The sequence below is a fragment of the Ailuropoda melanoleuca genome, chromosome 5 (assembly GCF_002007445.2).
Source record: "Ailuropoda melanoleuca isolate Jingjing chromosome 5, ASM200744v2, whole genome shotgun sequence".
Lineage (NCBI taxonomy): Eukaryota > Metazoa > Chordata > Mammalia > Carnivora > Ursidae > Ailuropoda > Ailuropoda melanoleuca.
In genome coordinates, this window is record NC_048222.1 from 82586815 (window position 1) to 82606203 (window position 19389).

The window sequence follows — 19389 nt, forward strand, 5'->3', positions numbered from 1 at the left end:
GCAGGGGCGGGGTTGACCTCGGCCCCCAGTTGGGGGGCGGGTCAGGCCAGCCGCTAGCCTGCAGGGGTGGAGGGAGAGCCTGCCCCGCCCCTCGGGGGCGCCTCCCAGCCAGCCTCGGGTCTATGGCGGAAAAACTCTACGCGGGCCCTACGATTCCCATGGCCGTAGCCGCCTGCGGCACCAAGGCCATGTCCCTGTTCAAGCGGACGTTGGTTCTGAGCCCCGCCGCGGCACCCCGGGGCACGGGCACGGGCGCTGGCTCCCCGCCGCGGGGCTGCCCCTTGTCTCCCGCCGCCTGGCCGTCCAAAGACTGGTCGCGGGGAGAGGGCGTCTGCGGGAGGCTGCGGACCCCGCCGGCAGCTGGCCGCCTGCCCCAGTCCCACTCCTGCTCCTCCACATCTCCCACCTCCGTGTGTCTTCTCTGCCCCCAGGACTCGCTGAGCAGCAGCTTGAAAACTTGCTACAAGTATCTCAATCAGACCAGTCGCAGTTTTGCAGCTGTCATTGAGGCGCTGGATGGGGAAATGCGGTGAGTGGCCAGACAGCTCCTTTTCACTTGGGGGAGGAGAGCTTTTCCCCGGGACCTTGAGCCTCGAGGCTACTTTGTGACAGCCCCTAGCGTTGCGTTCTCCGCTGTGGCTCAGCTAGAGCGTGCCCCACCAGAGTGAAGGAAATGTTCTGTTTGGAACACCCATGTGTTTACTTTAGAATGCCCTTCCAGGCACTTCGCCATCTAATAGTGTCCCTGTGGGCCCAGCTCTTTCAGGGAAGCGGGGAGGAATCGGGGTGGGGGATGGTGGTGTTTATTGACTTTTTTTAGCCCTGGCAGCTGAACCTGTCTCTGAGTAGGTCGTGCTACTTTGCAATTCTAGTATATGGGGTTAATTCTAATGAAGTTGCTTTTTTTTTTAAGTTTTTTTTAAGTTTTTTTAAGTTTTTTAAGTTTTATTTCAGTAATCTCTGCACCCCACCTGGTGCTCAAATTTAGGACTCCTGACTGAACCAGTCCAAGCTGCTTCTGGGCAGATTCATACATGAACCTAGACCAATTGCATTTGTGTATGATACTATTTATACTGAAAAGTTACTGTGTCTTTTGACTTTATTTTTTTGCAAAAATAGTTCCATGTAAACACTTGGCCTGTTGATTTTTGTACATTTGTTCTGTGTTAAATGTAACTCATCCTGGAAGTAGTTGTGACATCCAGCTGGTAGGGTTTTTTTTTTTTTTAATTTTGTTTTTTCTGAATAAACCACTGAAGTTCATTGTTCCCATCTAAGAAAGGAAAACTAAGATGTCTCATTGAGTACTAAGAACTTTGGCTATCCTTTCATAGTTCTTTAGAGGTAGGGCTGTAGGAGGGTTTGCATAAATGACATGTATTTTAAAATAAATATCTTGAACATTTGTCCCATTATATTAATAGTTATTCCGTTTTTACAGCCATGCCGTATGCATATTTTATCTGGTCCTCCGAGCTCTGGACACTCTGGAAGATGACATGACCATCAGTGTAGAAAAAAAGGTTCCACTGCTACACAACTTTCACTCTTACCTTTACGAACCAGACTGGCGGTATATGGAGAGCAAGGAGAAGGATCGGCAAGTGCTAGAGGACTTCCCAACGGTAGTGGAATTACAGCTCTCTTCTGCGTGTGGTTGTTTGTATAACTGATGATGTAGTTGTCAGCCAGCCCTCATCCCTGTAGAGAACAGCAAAATAAGCAGTGTGAGGGCAGCGTAATCTAATGCGATGGGTAAGAGCTCCGGTAGCCGAAACTCTGAAGCCACACTGCCTGGGTGGGAATCCCATCTCTTCCACTTATTACCTGGTGCGAAGTGATGTGTCCTGTGTAAACCTCAGTTTCTCCATTTATAGAGATAATAATAGTACCTGCCTCATATTGTTGTGAGGTTTAAAAGAGTCAAGATATTCCAGTGTTTCTTCCTTTGGAAAAATACATTCTAATTCCAGCGTTGTAAAAGTTGGATTCTCAGGCTCGCTCACAAAACCTGTTGCCTATCTAATACAGCCTGAGTGTAGAGGGCTGCTGGCTTCTGGTACCCTCAGCCTGGTAGCATGGATATGCTGTTCAGGATGGGTCCACTGGGGGAGGGACCGAAGCAGGGTGATCTTCTGTCACTTACAGCTGTGTGAACCTGGACAAGTTCCTAAGTTTCTCTGCCTCAGCTTTCTCATTTGTAAAGTTAGAGCTCTGAGGATTGATAAGTTCGTATGTGTAAAGTACATAGAGGAGTGCCTGCTATATACTAAGTATTCTATATATAATAGGTGTTCAGTCCATTCCGTTGGACTAAAGTGGGTTGTGATTAAAATCTTGAGTTTTAGAAAATTGGCAAGGTTATGTTATATATGTGACTAGGTCTTACTTTTCAGGAATTTGCATGTCTTATCACACAAATAAGTACTTCTTTCGTATCTCATAAATAAAAGGTTGATTTAGTGAAGTCTCGTGTTCTCTAATACACCAAGGAAGCCCTTCTTTTTGTACGCAGTTGCCAGAATTTGGGGAAAAGAATAGTCCTCATGTGGCTGTTGCTATTGAAACAGATCTATATTCCTGAGTGGGGAAGGGAGGAATCCATCCAATACAAAAGAATGTTTGAGAGACTTCTTTGGATCAAGGGCTATTTCAGATTACTGAAATCATGTCTTTGCTGTCAGAGATAAAAATAAAAGACAATAAAGTTCAAACCAAAAGAAAAAATCTGTGAGGAGTAATTAGATGGAGCCGATACAGTACAATACAGTAGAAAAGAAGAAAAAGGAAAAAGACCCGTGAAGAAGAATTAGATGGGGAATGAGAGGGCTCACCTAGAGAAGGTACCAGTGATTTTGGCTCTCCCAGGACATCTCTCACGTGACCAGAGGCTGGATGTTCTCTGACTGGAAATCTGGGGCCATTCGCTGATGAGCTTGTGAAACTCTGCTAACACAGAGGAAGCGCTGCAAACAGGGTCCCATAGCATTTATAACTGATGTGTATTCTCACTTAAAAAAGTTATATTCTAGCTAGAGCCTCCAAAACCAAAAAACCCTTCCAAACTATTTCCGAATTGGGTAGATTCATAACAAATAATTTCTAGTCATGGGATAAAGGTCATCGGTATTTTAAAAATCAAGGCAGCCCTGCCCACTCAGCCAAAATGAGTGAATATGAAAATGTGTGAATGTCAGAATAATTTAGGGGGGGTATAGCTAGTAAATGTTTAGCTAATATTTCAATATGTTTAGAAAACCAAAGTCTTCTTTATAAAGAATTACTGCATTCCAGTGGAAAAACAACAGTTTGTTCAAGCAAATTTCAACATGAAATTGATTTTTTCCTGTGTTGGGTAGTAGGGTGAGAGCAGAAAGATACTCCCCTCCTGAGAGCAGAGACCCCCTGGCAGTGTAGAAAGGAGCAGAGGGCACAGACCAGGCATCACTATTTCGCTGGTGTTAACCTTTTATATCCTTAAGAATGTGAAACGTATGAAGCTATGTGTTTAGTGAGGATGTAACTTTGAATTGGAGGTCCTTTCAGCCCGTCCTTCCGGTTGAGATAGGAATATATGAAAAGTCATAGTGTCTTATTTTCGTAGGGAATGCTTTGTGCACCTGCTGATGTATCCCAGCATCTCCTTGAGACAGGATGCACAATTTGAAGGGTAGTGCAGTCTTCTTGGGTTAGGTCTACCGTCAGTTTTGGGCGAGGTCCTAAGGCAGAACAGATAACTTGGACTCACTCACACAGTACTGCTCTTAGACTGAGGTAAGAAGGGCCCCCCCCCTCCGGCCCTCACTTTAGAGGGCCCTACTCAAAGAGGTGAGGGGTCCCCAGGGCCATCGGAGTGTGCCTGCCCAGAGCTTATCCAGCTTCCCTTCTAGACTATGTTCTGGCTGTGTGGAATTCCCTGCCCTTGATTCCCTGAGCCTACTTCCTGGGTTTGCAGTCTGTTTCCTCATGGCTGTCTTCTCCAGGGTGACCCATATACCAGTGATCCTGCCCCTAGGCCTTCTGGTGCTAGACAGAGCTGGGAGTGGGAAGGCCAGGGTGCAGGCTGGGAGCTGGGGATCAGCAGTCTCTGCTCTGCTGCATTTTGGAACAAAGCCCTGAGGGAAATTTAAATTCATATCTGAGTCCTTCAGGTTGTGGTGAAGGTGTCTTTGTAAAAGCCCGAGAATAGCGCATACTATTTAACAAGTTACTAGTGTGACTGATAATTTCAAGATTTTGAGCCAGTACGGTATGTGGGCCTCCATTTGTGCTCTTGTCCCGGGCCCCACAGACTTCAGGCATCAGCCTAGACAAAGTATTGTCACCAAGTGAGCCCTTCCTCAATGTGTGTGCATTGAGATTGAACCTGGTGTTTCATGCTTTAGTGGTCATTAGTTGGTATCGTTCGAAGCCAGGCTTTCTAGAGCTTTCACTGTATATTATGGATTAGAGTGTATCTTTTTCGCCTGGTACTGGTGGAAACTGGTGGTCTTGGAGATCTACCCTTAAACACAACTTAAGGAATAGCATAGGGTTATTTTTAAATGCTAATAGCAGTGATAACATACATTTATTGAGCTATGAATTAGTTCTGAAATGTATTTCATTATTGATTTACTATTTGTATTATTTTATGGTAATGTAGTTTTAACATTTAATCACTGGCATACTTTACTGCTCTTTTAAAAATCGGTTAAAAACAATAAAACTATTGGTTTTTCCAGAAAAAAAAATTGGTTGAAAACAGAGTTTTGCATATAAGGGAAGAAGGTAGAATTACCCGGTGTTTGGTCATACCGTCAACGTCCTGAAGTTTATAGGAAATTTTTGTTTGTAGGTGAATGAAAGTGTCCTGCTACCTTTGACCCCTACTTGGTATTTGGTCCTCTTCCATTATACTAGTGGATTCACCATGATATCCTTCCTTCATGTTCTTGAGTCACCAGAGAGTGACTTAAGCCCCTACAAATCTACTGTAGTTGTCAAACAATTACCTGGAGGGACAGTAAAAAGTCCTTGTGGCTCATTTCACTCAGCAGAGCTCATCACTCCTACAGAGTCGTGAAATTGGGTGCCGAGTGTGGAGGAGTCAGCAGGGCTCTCTCCCTCCTTCCCGAGTCTGGGAAAACATCGCTTTTTCCTAGGTATTTTGTTTTCATTTTTTGAATTAGATAATAAGTCCCCAAAAGTTGTTGAAGGGGATGGTTCTCATTCAGCAGTGAAGTGTTTACTTCATTTTGGAGTAACCTAATCAAAGCCACTCCTCCCCCCACCTCACCGGGCTTTGCTCTCTTAAATAGAATGACCTAGTCCAGGGTCTGTTGAAAGAATGGGATCCTAGGGAGATTTCAGGGATTCAGATACCCTTCCATACAGTTGCTCATTTGTTTCAATCCACAATAGGAAGGACACTTTGGCTGTCTTGGAACAACTATTCTGGAAAGAACAGCATTCTGGAAAGATTGGGTTGATTTTATGGATTGTGGGGGAGTTTCACAGTTGATGTTGATCAGAGTAGTCCTAAGGTTTCTTAGGCTTCTGAATCGCTTTGGTGCTGTGTAACCAGCTGGTTTTCCCCTCAGGTCCTTAAATATAGGTGTTTCCTAAGGAAGCTTTTCTAACCTTTCTGTAGACATACACCAAGTATTTCTCACTTTTGATGCTCAATAAAGTCTGTTAACTGTTTTCAGTATTGTGTGTTGGCTTTAGTAATATTTTGTAGCATTTTAAGAAGTTTTGTGGTGTTCCTATACTGTATTTTGATCATCTAGAAATACTTCTTTAAACTTAAACAGGATGTTGTGCAATAGCAATGAATTTAAAACCCATCAGTACAATTTCTACATTAGAGCTCAGACAATGAAAAAAAATGTTGGGTACCATGCCTCAGATTGAGCTAAATTGAGTTGTTTAAGGAATTAAAATGTGTAGCCTTATAGTGGGGGAGACATTATAACTTCCTGATAGAAATTTGGAAATTGATGATAGAAAATGGTTGGCTGATCTCCTCAGTAGAATGTAAACTGTACTGGGGCTGAAGTTTCTGTTCCTTTCCAGGCTGTGTATCCCCAGTGCCTAGAACAAAGCTTGTGAAGTAGGAAGTGCTTGATACATGTTTTCAGGAATGAGTCTTCCCTATCATGAGGTCTGTCTGAAATGAGGCGTTCTTCCTAAAATTCTTACATTTATGTCCGCTTTATGTTGAAGCACCTCATTTATTATCTGTTGGAAAGATGAGTGTAGAGTGAGACTTTGATTTTCTTTTGAGTCTAGAAACTTCAGCATTTTTAGATCCTTCTATTTTAACAATTATAACATTCTGAGCTTATTATGCAATATGTAGAAAACTAGTACAGTTCTAATATTCTAATATTGCTTTGTTTTATGATCTGTGGGTACCATGTTGGTTCCCAGTGTAAATATGTATTTCATATTTTCTGTTTTTTTGTGATTTCCATTTCAGATCTCCCTCGAGTTTAGAAATTTGGCTGAGAAATATCAAACAGTGATTGTTGACATTTGCCGGAAAATGGGATTTGGGATGGCGGAGTTTTTGGATAAACACGTAACTTCTGAACAGGAGTGGGACAAGGTCAGTGTTTACAAAGCAGCGTTGCTGTGTGGTGAGTAGGACAGAGCTGGCAGTATGCGCTGTGAAGGTCAGAGTGAGGAATAAAGTTGTCTACCGGTTCCAAACGTTCTGGTTTTACAACCCTTCGGTGTAGCTTGACTGTCTCATCATAAGCACTTAATAAAGGGGCTTATAGTTGAATGCTTGAAATAATCCCTGCCCTACAGAGTTTACCATTAAGTTAGGCCAAAGTAAATATAACCTGTCCCAGAGGTACAGACATGAAGCTTCTAAAAGTGCCTCTGACTTGCTGTGAAATTTTAAATAAATGGCCAGATTACTTCATGTAATATAGAGATACCTGAGGTTTTCAAATCTTAACAGTGTGTTTTTTGTTATTTACTTTCTTCCATCACTGAGTATGTGTGTATGTAGACACACCTTAGTATCTGAATCAATCTCCAGTTCCATCTTTGCACAAGATGACGTTTAGATTCCATGCCAGCTTGGCCGCATTTGTTGACGAGAAGTAGGTATCACTTAAACTGTTAAATTATGTATGTGTTTCCTTACCAAGTTAGGAGAATCCAGAGGTACTAACTTAGGATCGTAGGTGTGTTGTGCTGAGGAGTGAGTACCTCTCCAGTACCTTACTTCTTCCTTTCCCATCATCTCCTTACACAATTAACACGAGAGGAGAAGTTCCAGGTTTCTCGACCTCCCTCCCCAAGTTCATATGGCGGTTATAAATGAATTTGTGTGGGGATTAGCAGTGGGAGACCCTACGTGGATGAGATTGTCTTCCTCAGGAGACAGGGTAGCTGGAAAGGGCTGTGAGAGCAGATGATGTGGCAGATAAAATTATAATGGCTTTTCTTTGGCCCGAGTTTATTCCTGAGCAGCAGCTGTGGAGGATATTGGCCAGGGAAGGAGTGAGGGGGCAGGGAGAAAGTGCTTATCCAGACAAAGTGACCTAATTGACAATGGGGACTAAACTAAACATCAAAACACCAGATAGGAAGGAGGGGTCTTGCCCATTTTCCATAGGAAAGATGTTTGTGAGACTTCTTTATTTCCCCAGTGGAAGCAAAGACATTTTAAACATCTGAACTATGTGTGTATTTTGTATCTTTAATAGTGTTTAAGTTGGGATCTCAGAAGAGACTCAACTGCGTACATACTCCTTGGGTGAGTGTAGGTTCAAAGTCTGGCCTCTTAATCCTTCGATCCTCAAAACTTGCTGGCAACATCTTTGGGGCTGCTGGCTTATGCTCTCCAAGTTAGCGTGAGTGAGGTTGCTGTTGGAATTATCTGTTTATGAATTTAAAGTTAAAGCTGAAACTCCTCCTGGCCAATAATCAGCACTGGTTAGCTGCACAGTTGACTCCCTTTTCTGCCGTGCAGACCTATTCAGGAGACCCAGTGATTGCTCGTTGAGTAAAAGTTCTGATTAGATGAAATTCAGTACTTTTAGTGATCGCTCCCTCCTACCCCCAACTGTGGAGGAAGAAGACTCCTTCCATTCTAGGAGTATTTCTATCCAAAGAACTGTTATCTTAAAATCTATTTTTCCTTGGGGCGCCTGGGTAGCGCAGTCGTTAAGCATCTGCCTTCGGCTCAGGGCGTGATCCCGGTGTTCTGGGATCGAGTCCCACATCGGGCTCCTCCGCTGGGAGCCTGCTTCTTCCTCTCCCACTCCCCTGCTGTGTTCCCTCTCTCGCTGGCTGTCTCTCTGTCAAATAAATAAATAAACTCTTAAAAAAAAAAATCTATTTTTCCTTGGGCAGCACTAAGGACATACTATGTTCTTTAATTTCTAGTAATTCTTTTTAAAATTCTTGTAGCTGTCTGCAGCTCATTTCTCTGTATATTTTAGCATATCTATACTCTTTCCAGATTCTTCGTTTCTTAGACCATATTTCAAATACTTTCTCTTTGCCATTTCATTGTGCCCTTTGATTAGTCTGGCTTTGTCTTACTTTCATCCAGAGCCCTCCTTTGGTCTTTCCCGAACTTTACCCTTCCTAATGTCCACCCCAGAGTGTACCTTCTTTAACTGCTCTCCACTTCTTAAATTGTGTAATGGACATTCATTTTGTAGGAGTATTGCATTAAGTTGTCTTGGAATACTGTTTTCAGGAGAGGATAGCTTTGAAAAACCACTTTTACAGGAAAAAAATTCTTTGACAATCAAGAATGACGTTTACCAAGATCTCTTTTGAGAAGAGGCAGTTTCAGCAAAGTTGTTAGAGCCTGCCTCGTAAGCCAGACTACCTGGCTTGGAGTCCCTGCCCTTTGTCTTCCAGATGAGTGATTTGGGGCAGTCAATTGACTAACCTCTGTCTGCCCTAGTTTGCACATCTGTAAAATGGTGATGGTAATGATACATGCCTCATAAAGGTGTTTGTGAGGATTGAATATGCAGAGTGCTTAAAACAGTGGCAAGAACAGAGCCGTAGTACATATGTATATTTGTGTTTTTTAATCAAAATGAGGTCTTGTACATTCTGTTTGGAACCTGTTTTGGGGTTTTGTTTTTTGGTTTTGGGGTTTTTTTTGTAGCTAATGATCTTGGGTGTTTCCGTTTTAGTAAATACTTCATTATTTCTTACAGTACTGTCACTATGTTGCTGGACTGGTGGGAATTGGCCTTTCCCGTCTGTTCTCAGCCTCTGAGTTAGAAGATCCCTTAGTTGGTGAAGACATAGAGTGTGCCAATTCTATGGGCCTGTTTCTGCAGAAAACAAACATCATTCGTGATTATCTGGAAGACCAGCAAGAAGGAAGAGAGTTTTGGCCTCAAGAGGTAATAGATCTAGGGGATTTGGGAAAAATAATTTTAAATACTTTCTGAAAACAAAACAAATCTTTTGGTTGCAGGTGATAGAAATGTGAATCAAACTACCTTAGACAATGTAAGAAAATGTATAAAACAGGTTAGGATTTAGTTTGCTTCATGGTAGACTGGCTAAATCCAGGGGTTCAGACTATATATAGTCATACATACACACACACACACACACACACACACACACACAAATTCATACAGAGGATCTGTCCCCATTCTTTCTGTCTCTTGGATAGGCTTTCTCCAAGTGGTGGATATAATAACTCATGACTCACAATCTGCTAGTTTTTAGGTAGGTCCGGTTGGTGGAGCTTGGATCCTGTGCCCAACCCATAATCAGTTCTGTAGCCGGAGGGCCGAGTACTCTGGCCAGACCTGGATTATATCTTCCCAACACACATAGGAAGGATTCCTCCCAAAAGAAGGATTCTATGGCAGGAAGGAGGAAGATGCTAGAGAGACGAAAACTATAGAATGTTCATCTTGATTTTTGACTTAATTTTTAAAAAAGGATAGAAAAAGGAAAGGCTTGGACATTGGCTTTATTCAGAAGGAAAGCTAGAAAATCTTAGGACTATTTCCTGATGTTACTCCAGCATTTGCTTATTGCTTTCCATAAAATGGTTTCCTGAAACCAAGTGTTTCTAATTTTTTTATTTTTTATTATTTAAAGATTTTATTTATTTGAGAGACAGAGCATGAGCAGGGGGAGGGGCAGAGGGAGAGAGAGAAGCAGTTTCCCCACTCAGTGGGGAGCCCAATGTGGACTCCATCCCCAAGCCCTGAGATCATGCATGACCTGAGCTGAAGTCAGATGCTTAACTGAATGAGCCATGCAGGCACCCCAACCAGGTGCTTTTAAAGTGAAAAAAAGGCAGGTGACAAAGTAGGGAAAATATTTGCAACTTAAGCTGCAAATACGGGGCTCATATTCCTAATATAAAAACTGCTAAAAGTTAAGACCAGCTATGTTATAGAAAACTGGGCAAAGAAATAAGAACAGATTGTTCATGGAAAGAAAGATCTTTTTTTTTTTTCTTTTTTTTTTTTGAAAAGAAAGATCCTTAAACAGCTGAGAAGATAATCAATCAAAAATTCACATTAAAACTACCCTGGGCTGAGACATCCTTGTTTGGCAAGCTTCCCAGGTGACTCCTGTGGGGGCAGGGTTGCCACAGAGCTCTTGGCTGCTCTTCCTTGGACACCAAGGCTCAGCAAAGGGATGGGGTGTGTATGAGGACCCACAGTGAGTCAGTGGCTACCTGGAAGGGGCGCCTCAGTGTCTGGGTCCCAGCCGGGGCCTGCCCCCCCCCATTATCACACTGCCTCTCACCCAGGCACGTCCCCCCAGCATGGGTCAGCAGGCCTGCACACAGCTCACTTCCCTCTTCCGTAATATTGAATAGCTGTTAGACCACAGGGTGGTGGTGTGAATAAAATGAGAGAAACTTTAGCCACGGTGCTTACTAAATGTTAGTTCCAATAGCTTAACCAAAAAAGAGAGAAAAGAACCCTGAGAGACTGTTTCTGGCATCGGATCGGCAAAAAGTCCTAAGTTTGGTAATCGCCAGGCTAGACTGGGGACACAGGCACTCTGTATGGCTGGTGAGAGTATATCCTGGTGCAAACAGCCCTGAGCGCTGGCAGCTTGGCAAGTGACTAATATTGATATTGAATAATACTGATGTGGCTTTGTTTCTAATAGTTACAGTTTATAAACAACTAAGATGTCCTTCTAGACAGGACTGATTGAACTATGGTATATTCACTTGGTGGAGCACAGAAAGAACTATACAACTAGGGAATAATCTCCAGGTTATATTATTAAGTGAAAAAAACCAAGGTGCACGTAGTGTAAACACACTCCAAGTAATAAAATGTTTTCAGTAATTATACTGTGAATAAAAATACTGAAGCTATTATAGAAACTCTAACATATAGCAAATAGGCAATTGTGTTTGTATCATTCTAGGAACCAAGTCTGAAATAAAAGGCACAAATATAAAACTATTAATAAAGTTAAGCAGAACTCCCATAATCCTAAACTGAATTAGAAATATCAATATGAACTCCTGATCAGATTCTCTTAAAAAAAAAAAAGTCTGGCTCTCTCTACCAAGAGTTGTAGAAACAAACCGGTAGTAAAATGTACCACTGGTGTTCCAGTTTGGTCTTTTAATACCATTTCCCACCACACAGAATAGTGGGGGCAGGAAATATACAAAATGAATTTGGAATATACTGTCACACCAGGAAGTAAGGAGGCTATCAAAAGTATGGGATAAAAAGGTACAGGATCCAGTTTAAAGGGGCTTTCACTGACCACATATGGAACAATTTGAGTATCAAAAAGAATAAAAACTGCAATGGGTTGAAACACACCAAATGTGTTTAAATCTAAAGAAAAATGAGCATGCACCTCTTGAAAGATGGTGTGTTCTGTTATCGAGAGGCACACAACTCTGATCTTTGCCCACTTATGATATTAGCAGTCATTAGGCTTCATGCCTAGTTCTGTTAATTTATTGGGGTTGCAAAATAGTATTTTTTTTTTATCACTGCTTTATTGAAACAGAGTTCACGTACTCTGCAGTTCATCCTTCTAAAGTTTTTAGTGGGTTTTTTTTTTTTTGGTATGTTCACAGAGTTGTGCTACTATCACCACAATTAGTTTTAGAACATTTTCATTTTCCCAGAAAGAAACTCCATGCCCGCTACCAGCTTCTAAGATGATGAATTTTCTGTCATCCTCAGAAGGTGACAGGTTATTTTTTGCTATCATTATGAACTCAGGGATTAAGACATATGTGACTGGGGACTCCTGGTTGGCTCAGTCAGGTAAGTGTCTGCCTTCGACTCAGGTCATGATCCCAGAGTCCTGGAATCAAGTCCCGCATTAGGCTCCTTGCTCAGCAGGGAGACTGCTTTTCCCTCTGTCTTCTGCTCACCCTGCTTGTGTTCTCTCTCTCTCTGAGATAGATAGATAGATAGATAGATAGATAGATAGATAGATAGATAAATTAGTTCTTTAAAAAAAAACCCCTATCTGACTGGGTTTAATCTGTTGTAATTATACTCACTATTAAAGCTCGAAATTTCCCTCCTTTGGTCAGGAAGAGGTTCAGGTTGGCTTCTGTGTCCTCACGAGGGGACTCTTAATAGTCTTTGATAGCTTCCTTGCCCTTTGGTATGTGAAGATGTTCTAAGCTCATTTTGTACATTTCTTGCCTGAGCCCTGGACTCTTCAGCTGCTCTTGGGATAGTCACTGTGTGTGTGTTGAGTTTTAAAGCTCAAATACCTTGTAAGTTTATATTGGTGTTTCCAATTCAAACTCAGGACTGTAGGTTGTTACATAATCTCCTCCTCTGTGTTACATCTCTACTTCATTTCTTCCTCATCAAGATTCATACTTCGCAGGAAATCATAGATGGTAGAATTAGTATATGCCATGATTACTCATTTGCTTTTTTCCCCCACATTACAGATCCTGCAGTCTTCTGAATAATGATACTATTGCTACTACCACCAAAATGATTATTGAAAATAATTGAAGACATTTTTTGCATATGCTATACTAATTCCCAATTTTTTATGATTATATTTATTTCTGAATCATCAGATTAGATAACCATTGCTACTGTAATATCTCCCTTTCCCCCTTACTTAGTCTTAGTTTAAGCTCACCACCAGTCTTTATATTGATGCCTCTAGTCATTTTGGTTGTCTGGAGCTTGCATGCTGGTAGATAGGAAAGACCCATGAAAATAATAATTCCTCATGTTTATACATATTGATAACAATTTGTGGCTTTGATATTTGAAAGTTTTCCTAGAAAAAAAATTTTTAGCTCACATTTTTGGGTATCCCATTTTCTTCTGCTTTACAGACTGGCTGTTGAAAATCTAAGGATAATTTTCTTTTCCTTATAAGTTATGGGTTCTTTTTCTTCTCCTTTGTGGTCACTGCCTAGATCCCTTATCATTGGAAATGCCAAAAGGTGCTGTCCTAATTCTGTCATCCTTTCTGCATCTCTTAGCAGGAATTTGGGATTTTGTAAAAATGGTAGTGGTGGTGGCCAGTCATTTATTTGGAGGAGTGTATAAAGTGACAATAAGCATTATTCTTTGGGAAGCTTCAGAGTGACCAAAAATGAAAGTAAGTTCTTTGCTAGCTTCAGAGACTCCTTTAAATAATGTCATTAAAAATTGTCAAATCAATTCCACTGGAGTTTTAGACATTATTTCACTTTTGAGTTACTAAGATCCAGGGAGTTAATGTTCTCATGGTATAGACTCAGCTCATTTTCCCCCTTACACTTGTTCAGCAGCATTCTTATCAGAATTGGGAATGCCATATTAACCATGAATTACTTTGAGGCCTGACCATCTTCAGAATGTGTAACATTTAGCTTGCACTACTGTTGTAGCTGATTTTGTATTTATCTGATTATTTTTTTCAGGAGGAGACTAATGCCCTCTGGAATAACAGGAGTCCTCTTTATCTAAAGTCATCAATTAAAGTATTGCTTAGTACATGTTGTACTAAGTGTCCCTAAAGGACAGTTTCCCAAATACTTAACTGACTACTAGGTTGTGATCAGACCCTGACTGGTCGTCATAAATAGCCACTGCGTGGAGCTTAAAACGGACTCGATCTTGGTGAAAGATGAGTCCGCGGCTAAGAAGAACTTTACTATAGATCATAGTTCTTATTCGCAAAGATTCTTTCCTATTGCTTGTGGATTCTTCCCCTTATACACGAGCTAACTTATTTTTTAAGGTTTGGAGCAAGTATGTTAAGAAGTTGGGCGATTTTGCTAAGCCACAGAATATTGATTCAGCCGTGCAGTGCCTGAACGAACTTATAACCAACGCACTACACCACATCCCAGATGTCATCACTTACCTTTCAAGACTTAGAAACCAAAGTGTGTTTAACTTCTGCGCTATTCCACAGGTATGCAATGGAGCTATTCTTGTATATGAGAGGTGGAAGCTAAAAGGAGCGGCGTGGTGGTGGTGATGGGGGTGGAGAGAATGCATGTACTGTTTTGGGTTGCTGTATTCAGGAATATGGGTCCTTTAAAAGATGATTCTGGTCTATTTTCTTTTTCTCGGGGGGAGGCAGGCGGTGCTTCACCACACCTCCCCTCTGCCCCACAACCACCACACCCAACTCAGCCACCCTAGATCCTTAGCCTCACAATTAAATCTAGAGCTTTGACTTAGATTTAGGGGGAATGCTGGGTAAAATGTAGGTGAAGGTGTATCATTACAGAGTCTTACTTAAGCGCCTAGCTTTTGCTGTCCTTTTCCCAGACTCGGGATAACAGAACCTGATCCTATGGAACTAGCCCCTCAGTCTTCTGGGAGCTTACACTTTTTTAAATGTTTTTACCAATTATTTCAGTTTTTAACTCAAATTCATGAAAGTCATAGGATTTAACTGATTTGGAAACTTGATTTGATCTTTTTTTTTAGATTTTGTTTATTTATTTGAGAGAGCGAGTGAGCATGAGTAGGAGGAAGGGCAGAGGGAGAGGGAGAAGCAGGCTCCGTGCTGAGCAAGGAGCCCAATGTGGGGCTCGATCCCAGGACCCTGGAATCATGGCCTGAGCTGAAGGCAGACGCTTTAACCGACTGAGCCTCTCAGGCGCCCCTTGATTTGATCTTTAATGAACAATCTTGAGTGGTTGTTGGAACTAAACTCTGCATGCTTGATTTACGTTCCGATTTATCCTAGAAATAATTTGCCATTGATCATGAGAACTATCCCCCCTTCCCACTTGTCCCCCACCTCCATGCTATTTTTTCATGTATAAGGGTTATGTTTGTTGTAGGAAAAATAGAAAATTCTTTGTAGATAGTATTTTGAGATACATTTTTTGGCTCTCTAACTCATTACTTGAGCATAGAAAATGATGTATGGACTTAATGTTTTTTTCCAAATAAAAAGGAACTTCCGTGGTAAAACCAAAGAATCATTTAAGACGCAAAGACCACTTGATTCTGTGTGTTGTTGGGGAAGGGAGGAATGGGAAAGGTCCACCTTTTGACATTGCTTTCTACATGGGTATTTTTTCTTGGTTAATTCCATCTTAGCCCTTTGGCACTTTCTTATTCTACAGAATGTTTTTTCACCTTTTCAGAATGATGATTGCTTAGAGTGCCATTTCTTACTTTCTTTCACGAGATGAATTGAATTAGTGTTTTTTTTTTTTTTTCTTTTTCTTTCTCCCTCCTTGTATCTGTAGGTGATGGCCATTGCCACTCTGGCTGCCTGTTATAATAATCAGCAGGTGTTCAAAGGCGTAGTGAAGATCCGAAAAGGGCAAGCAGTAACTCTCATGATGGATGCCACCAATATGCCGGCAGTCAAAGCTATAATCTACCAGTACATGGAAGAGGTGGGTTCTTATTTTACTACCTGGAGAATCTGTAGCTGTTTTTAGGATTTAAATAATGTCACTCTTGAAACAGTTCATATTTAATATTAGATGATCCTACCAACTCACTATATTATGGTATAGAGAGACAGGAGTTGGTGTCCTTTATTAGGACAAAACGTGGGCACAGGTTGCTGATCGATCGGAGCCTCCCAGCACCCTGTAGGGAGGGTATAAACGCAGCAAGCCTTTAGGGTGGAGCCCCTGAGGAGGATCAGATTTTTTGAGGCGGAAGATGATGGTAGAGGCCAACCAGGATTCTTGGTTCATGGGTGAGCAGAGTGAAGCCGAGGCTTGTGCGTGCTCATGCAGTGTCTTACCGAGTGGATCTCAGACCCCAGGCTAGGTTGCCTGACACCCAATCCAGTACTTTCCATTACGTTATAAGCCTCAACTGAGAAACCACAGTAGGGAATTTCAGCAAAGGACAACCATCAAGTTGCAACGATTTCTCAATTTTCTAATGCAAATCTCATTTCAAATGCCAAAACCACCCTATAAAGCAAAACTTACTTGTTCAAGTCTGATCTCCTACTGTGGAGGGTATATGACTAGGTTCAAAAAACTTTTTCTTAGAGGCTAAAACTAATCACTCGGCGCTAGAGAGGTGGTTCGTAATTGAAGGGCTTTGGTGCTCTCTCCCCCCAGGGGACATTTGGCAAGGTCTGGAGACATTTTTTTTGATGGTCACACTGGCGAGAGGGGTGGCCTTCTGGTGAGTGGAGGCCCTGAGATCCATAGGTATGTTCTTACTGAAGATTGAACTACTAAAGAAATACATGAAACATGAAAGACCTTCCTCCTTCCTCTCTCCCAGAGAGAGCTACGGCTGTCAGTAATTTTCTGCCTCCTTCCCGTCCCCTGGTTACACCTTTACAGGGATGTGATATGTAATAGTGGTTTCTCCTAAACTGAAATCTGCAAAACAATGATTTCTATTGCATATTGCACATTCTCCTTGGAGTTTCTCCCTGTCTTCTATCTGACAAGTTTGGACCTCTGCATTTCTACCAGAGACACCTATAGAAGACATAAGAGACAGGTCGTGATCTTGGGGTCCTGGGCTGGAACCTTGTGTCGGGCCCCCTGCTCAGTGGGGAGTCTCCTTCTCCCTCTCCCTCTGCCCCTTCACCGCCTCCCCCAACTTGGCTTGTGCATGCTCTCTCTCTCAAATAAACCAATAAAATCTTAAAAAAAAAAACAAAAAAAGAAGAGAAGACCAAATTTTTAAAAAAATCCTTAAATTCTCTTAGTGACTAAAGTATTCAGTCATTTACCAAAAAATTGCTACTAATGAGACTTGAGGACAGTCTGGTCCACCGTATCGCTAGCCCTTCCTCTGAGCTTACTGTGTGCCTGGCATAGCAACGAATAGGTGGGTACTATTAATATCAAGGAAACTTGAGGCTGGAGCCATAATTTGGACCCAGATCTGGCTGACTTCAGAGTCTATGCTGTTCACTACAATTCTAAGGGGGTTGGATTACCTTCTCTAAACTGACTTATACCATATTAGGCACTTTTCACCATTTTATATAAATTAGAAACCTTTTATATAGTATGTAGTTCAGAAAAGATTTTCGTTTCACAATTTTTTTTACTGACCACTAATTTTAGAATACCATTTTTTAAAAAAGTTGTAGGTAGTTTCTTTATTAAGATTCAGATTTTATCTGATGTTTTCCTTAACCATTGGAATTAAATCCTAGTTGTGATTAACAGTTTGATTTAGGATACAGGTAGGCAAACCCCAGCTGGCTGCCCACCCCGGCCCCCATAAATAACATTTTATTAAGACATAGCCACACTCATTTGCTTGTGCACTGTCTGTGGCTGCCTCATGAAAAGCAGCAGCGGAGTTGAGACGCTGTAACAGAGGGTGGCCCATGAAGCTGATCCTTTAAGAATGTGTGCAGACCCCTGATTTAGGGCATTAATTGTTCAAAGCTACTCCAGTGAAACACAAGGTAATTTGGGGGAGATGTTAATACTTGAGTTGATTTGATTGAGAAAAATATCTGAAGACTTCCAAGTCAGAAGGAATAAAATATAATCATGGTTTTGATGTCGGCACAAATGAAATTTCAAGTTAAAATTTTTTGTATCAAGTCCACAAGTTGTCTGGCTTTTTTTATTTTTAAAGATTTTATTTGTTTTGAGAGAGAGAGAGTACGCACAAGTGAGGGAGAGGGAGAAGCAGTCTCCCTGCCAAGCAGGGAGCCCGATAGGAGGCTGGATCCCAGGACCCTGGGAGCATGACCTGAGCCAAAGGCAGACACTTAACCGACTGAGCCCCCAGGCGCGTTTTTGCTGCTGGCCAAATATTAACGTTGAATCCTACTTCTCACTGATCAAGTCTGTCCTTTGCAGGAAGACAGGAAGATACATTTTTTCTGTCAGGTGTCTGGGCCTAACTGATGGTGACCGTAATGCCCTTGCAGGGCACCTGAAGGCTTTCCTTACGCAACTCTAGTGTTTAAAGGATGAGTCAGTGCTAGCCGAACCTTGCCGAGTAGGTGGGCCCTGCTCCTCAGTGTCCTGCGTCCTCTGGAAAGGCCTCCGCTTCAAACCAGTCTGGATACCTGTCAGCTGGCGAGAAGCTCCACCAGCTATTTTGGGACAGAAACAAATGCTCAGGCACACAGCCAGAAACCATTACTTCCTTCTCTGCCGATGCACATTCCTTGGCGAGGGCCATCTTCTCAAGCTGGCGCAGCTTCCCACTTCACCCTGTGCCGTGATGGTTCTTCTGGAGCCTTGTCCTGACCTTCAAGCCCCTTTTGTGCTCACAACTCACAAGTGTGGTCCTCAGGCCAGCAGGAGCCGTGGCCCCTGGACACTTGCTAGAGTCTCATCCCTACTCAGACCCACTGAATCAGAATCTGCCTTTACCAAGATCCCCAGGTGATTAGCTGTGGACAGGAAGTTTGACAAGCACTGCTGCAATCCCCATCCTGTCCTCCTCAGCTGGCCCTGCCTTCTCACCACATGAGGAAGTGCGAGATTGTATGTTGTGAAGCCCTCTGCTCCTCTGTGTCCGCCTCCCCTTGTGAGCCTAAGCCCTGTTTGTTCGCACTCCTGCTCCCCCCTGCGACCCCCTCGAGAGTGGGGGTTTGTGCCACCTCTTTATCCAAAGCCTCCTCCTCCCCCGTCACTCCTCTCTTTTGTATGTGCGCTCGGGCCACTCAGCTTCAAAAAGTGAACAGATCATGACTCTGGCTTGACTTTGCTCCTCTGTACCTACTCGCCTCCCTCTCCCTCACAACTAAGCTTCTTGAAAGATACATGTACTTCGTGTTATTTATTCCCATTGTTTTCTCAGCCCACCTCTTGCTAGCTAGCTTTTGTTCCTACCTTGTCATGAGGTAACATAACTTTTCTTTTTTGTTTTTTTTTTTTAAAGATTTTATTTATTTATTTGACAGAGATAGAGACAGCCAGCGAGAGAGGGAACACAAGCAGGGGGAGTGGGAGAGGAAGAAGCAGGCTCATAGTGGAGGAGCCTGATGTGGGGCTCGATC

The 19389-nt window shown here is 42.3% G+C and overlaps 1 protein-coding gene across 3 annotated transcripts in view; it reads left to right on the top strand.

Moving 5' to 3' along the window:
- The window catches only part of FDFT1 (farnesyl-diphosphate farnesyltransferase 1), a 36123-nt gene that overhangs the window by 9080 nt on the left and 7654 nt on the right, over positions 1-19389 (top strand). For 2 of the 3 annotated variants that reach the window (XM_034661373.1, XM_002923668.4), the window contains exons 2-7: positions 432-529; positions 1445-1628; positions 6467-6595; positions 9189-9380; positions 14203-14379; positions 15677-15829. In XM_034661373.1, the coding sequence (XP_034517264.1) occupies positions 432-529; positions 1445-1628; positions 6467-6595; positions 9189-9380; positions 14203-14379; positions 15677-15829 (933 nt within the window). Of the gene's footprint in view, positions 1-81; positions 530-1444; positions 1629-6466; positions 6596-9188; positions 9381-14202; positions 14380-15676; positions 15830-19389 lie in introns of those variants that run through there. The other variant, XM_034661372.1, reaches the window with a different exon arrangement.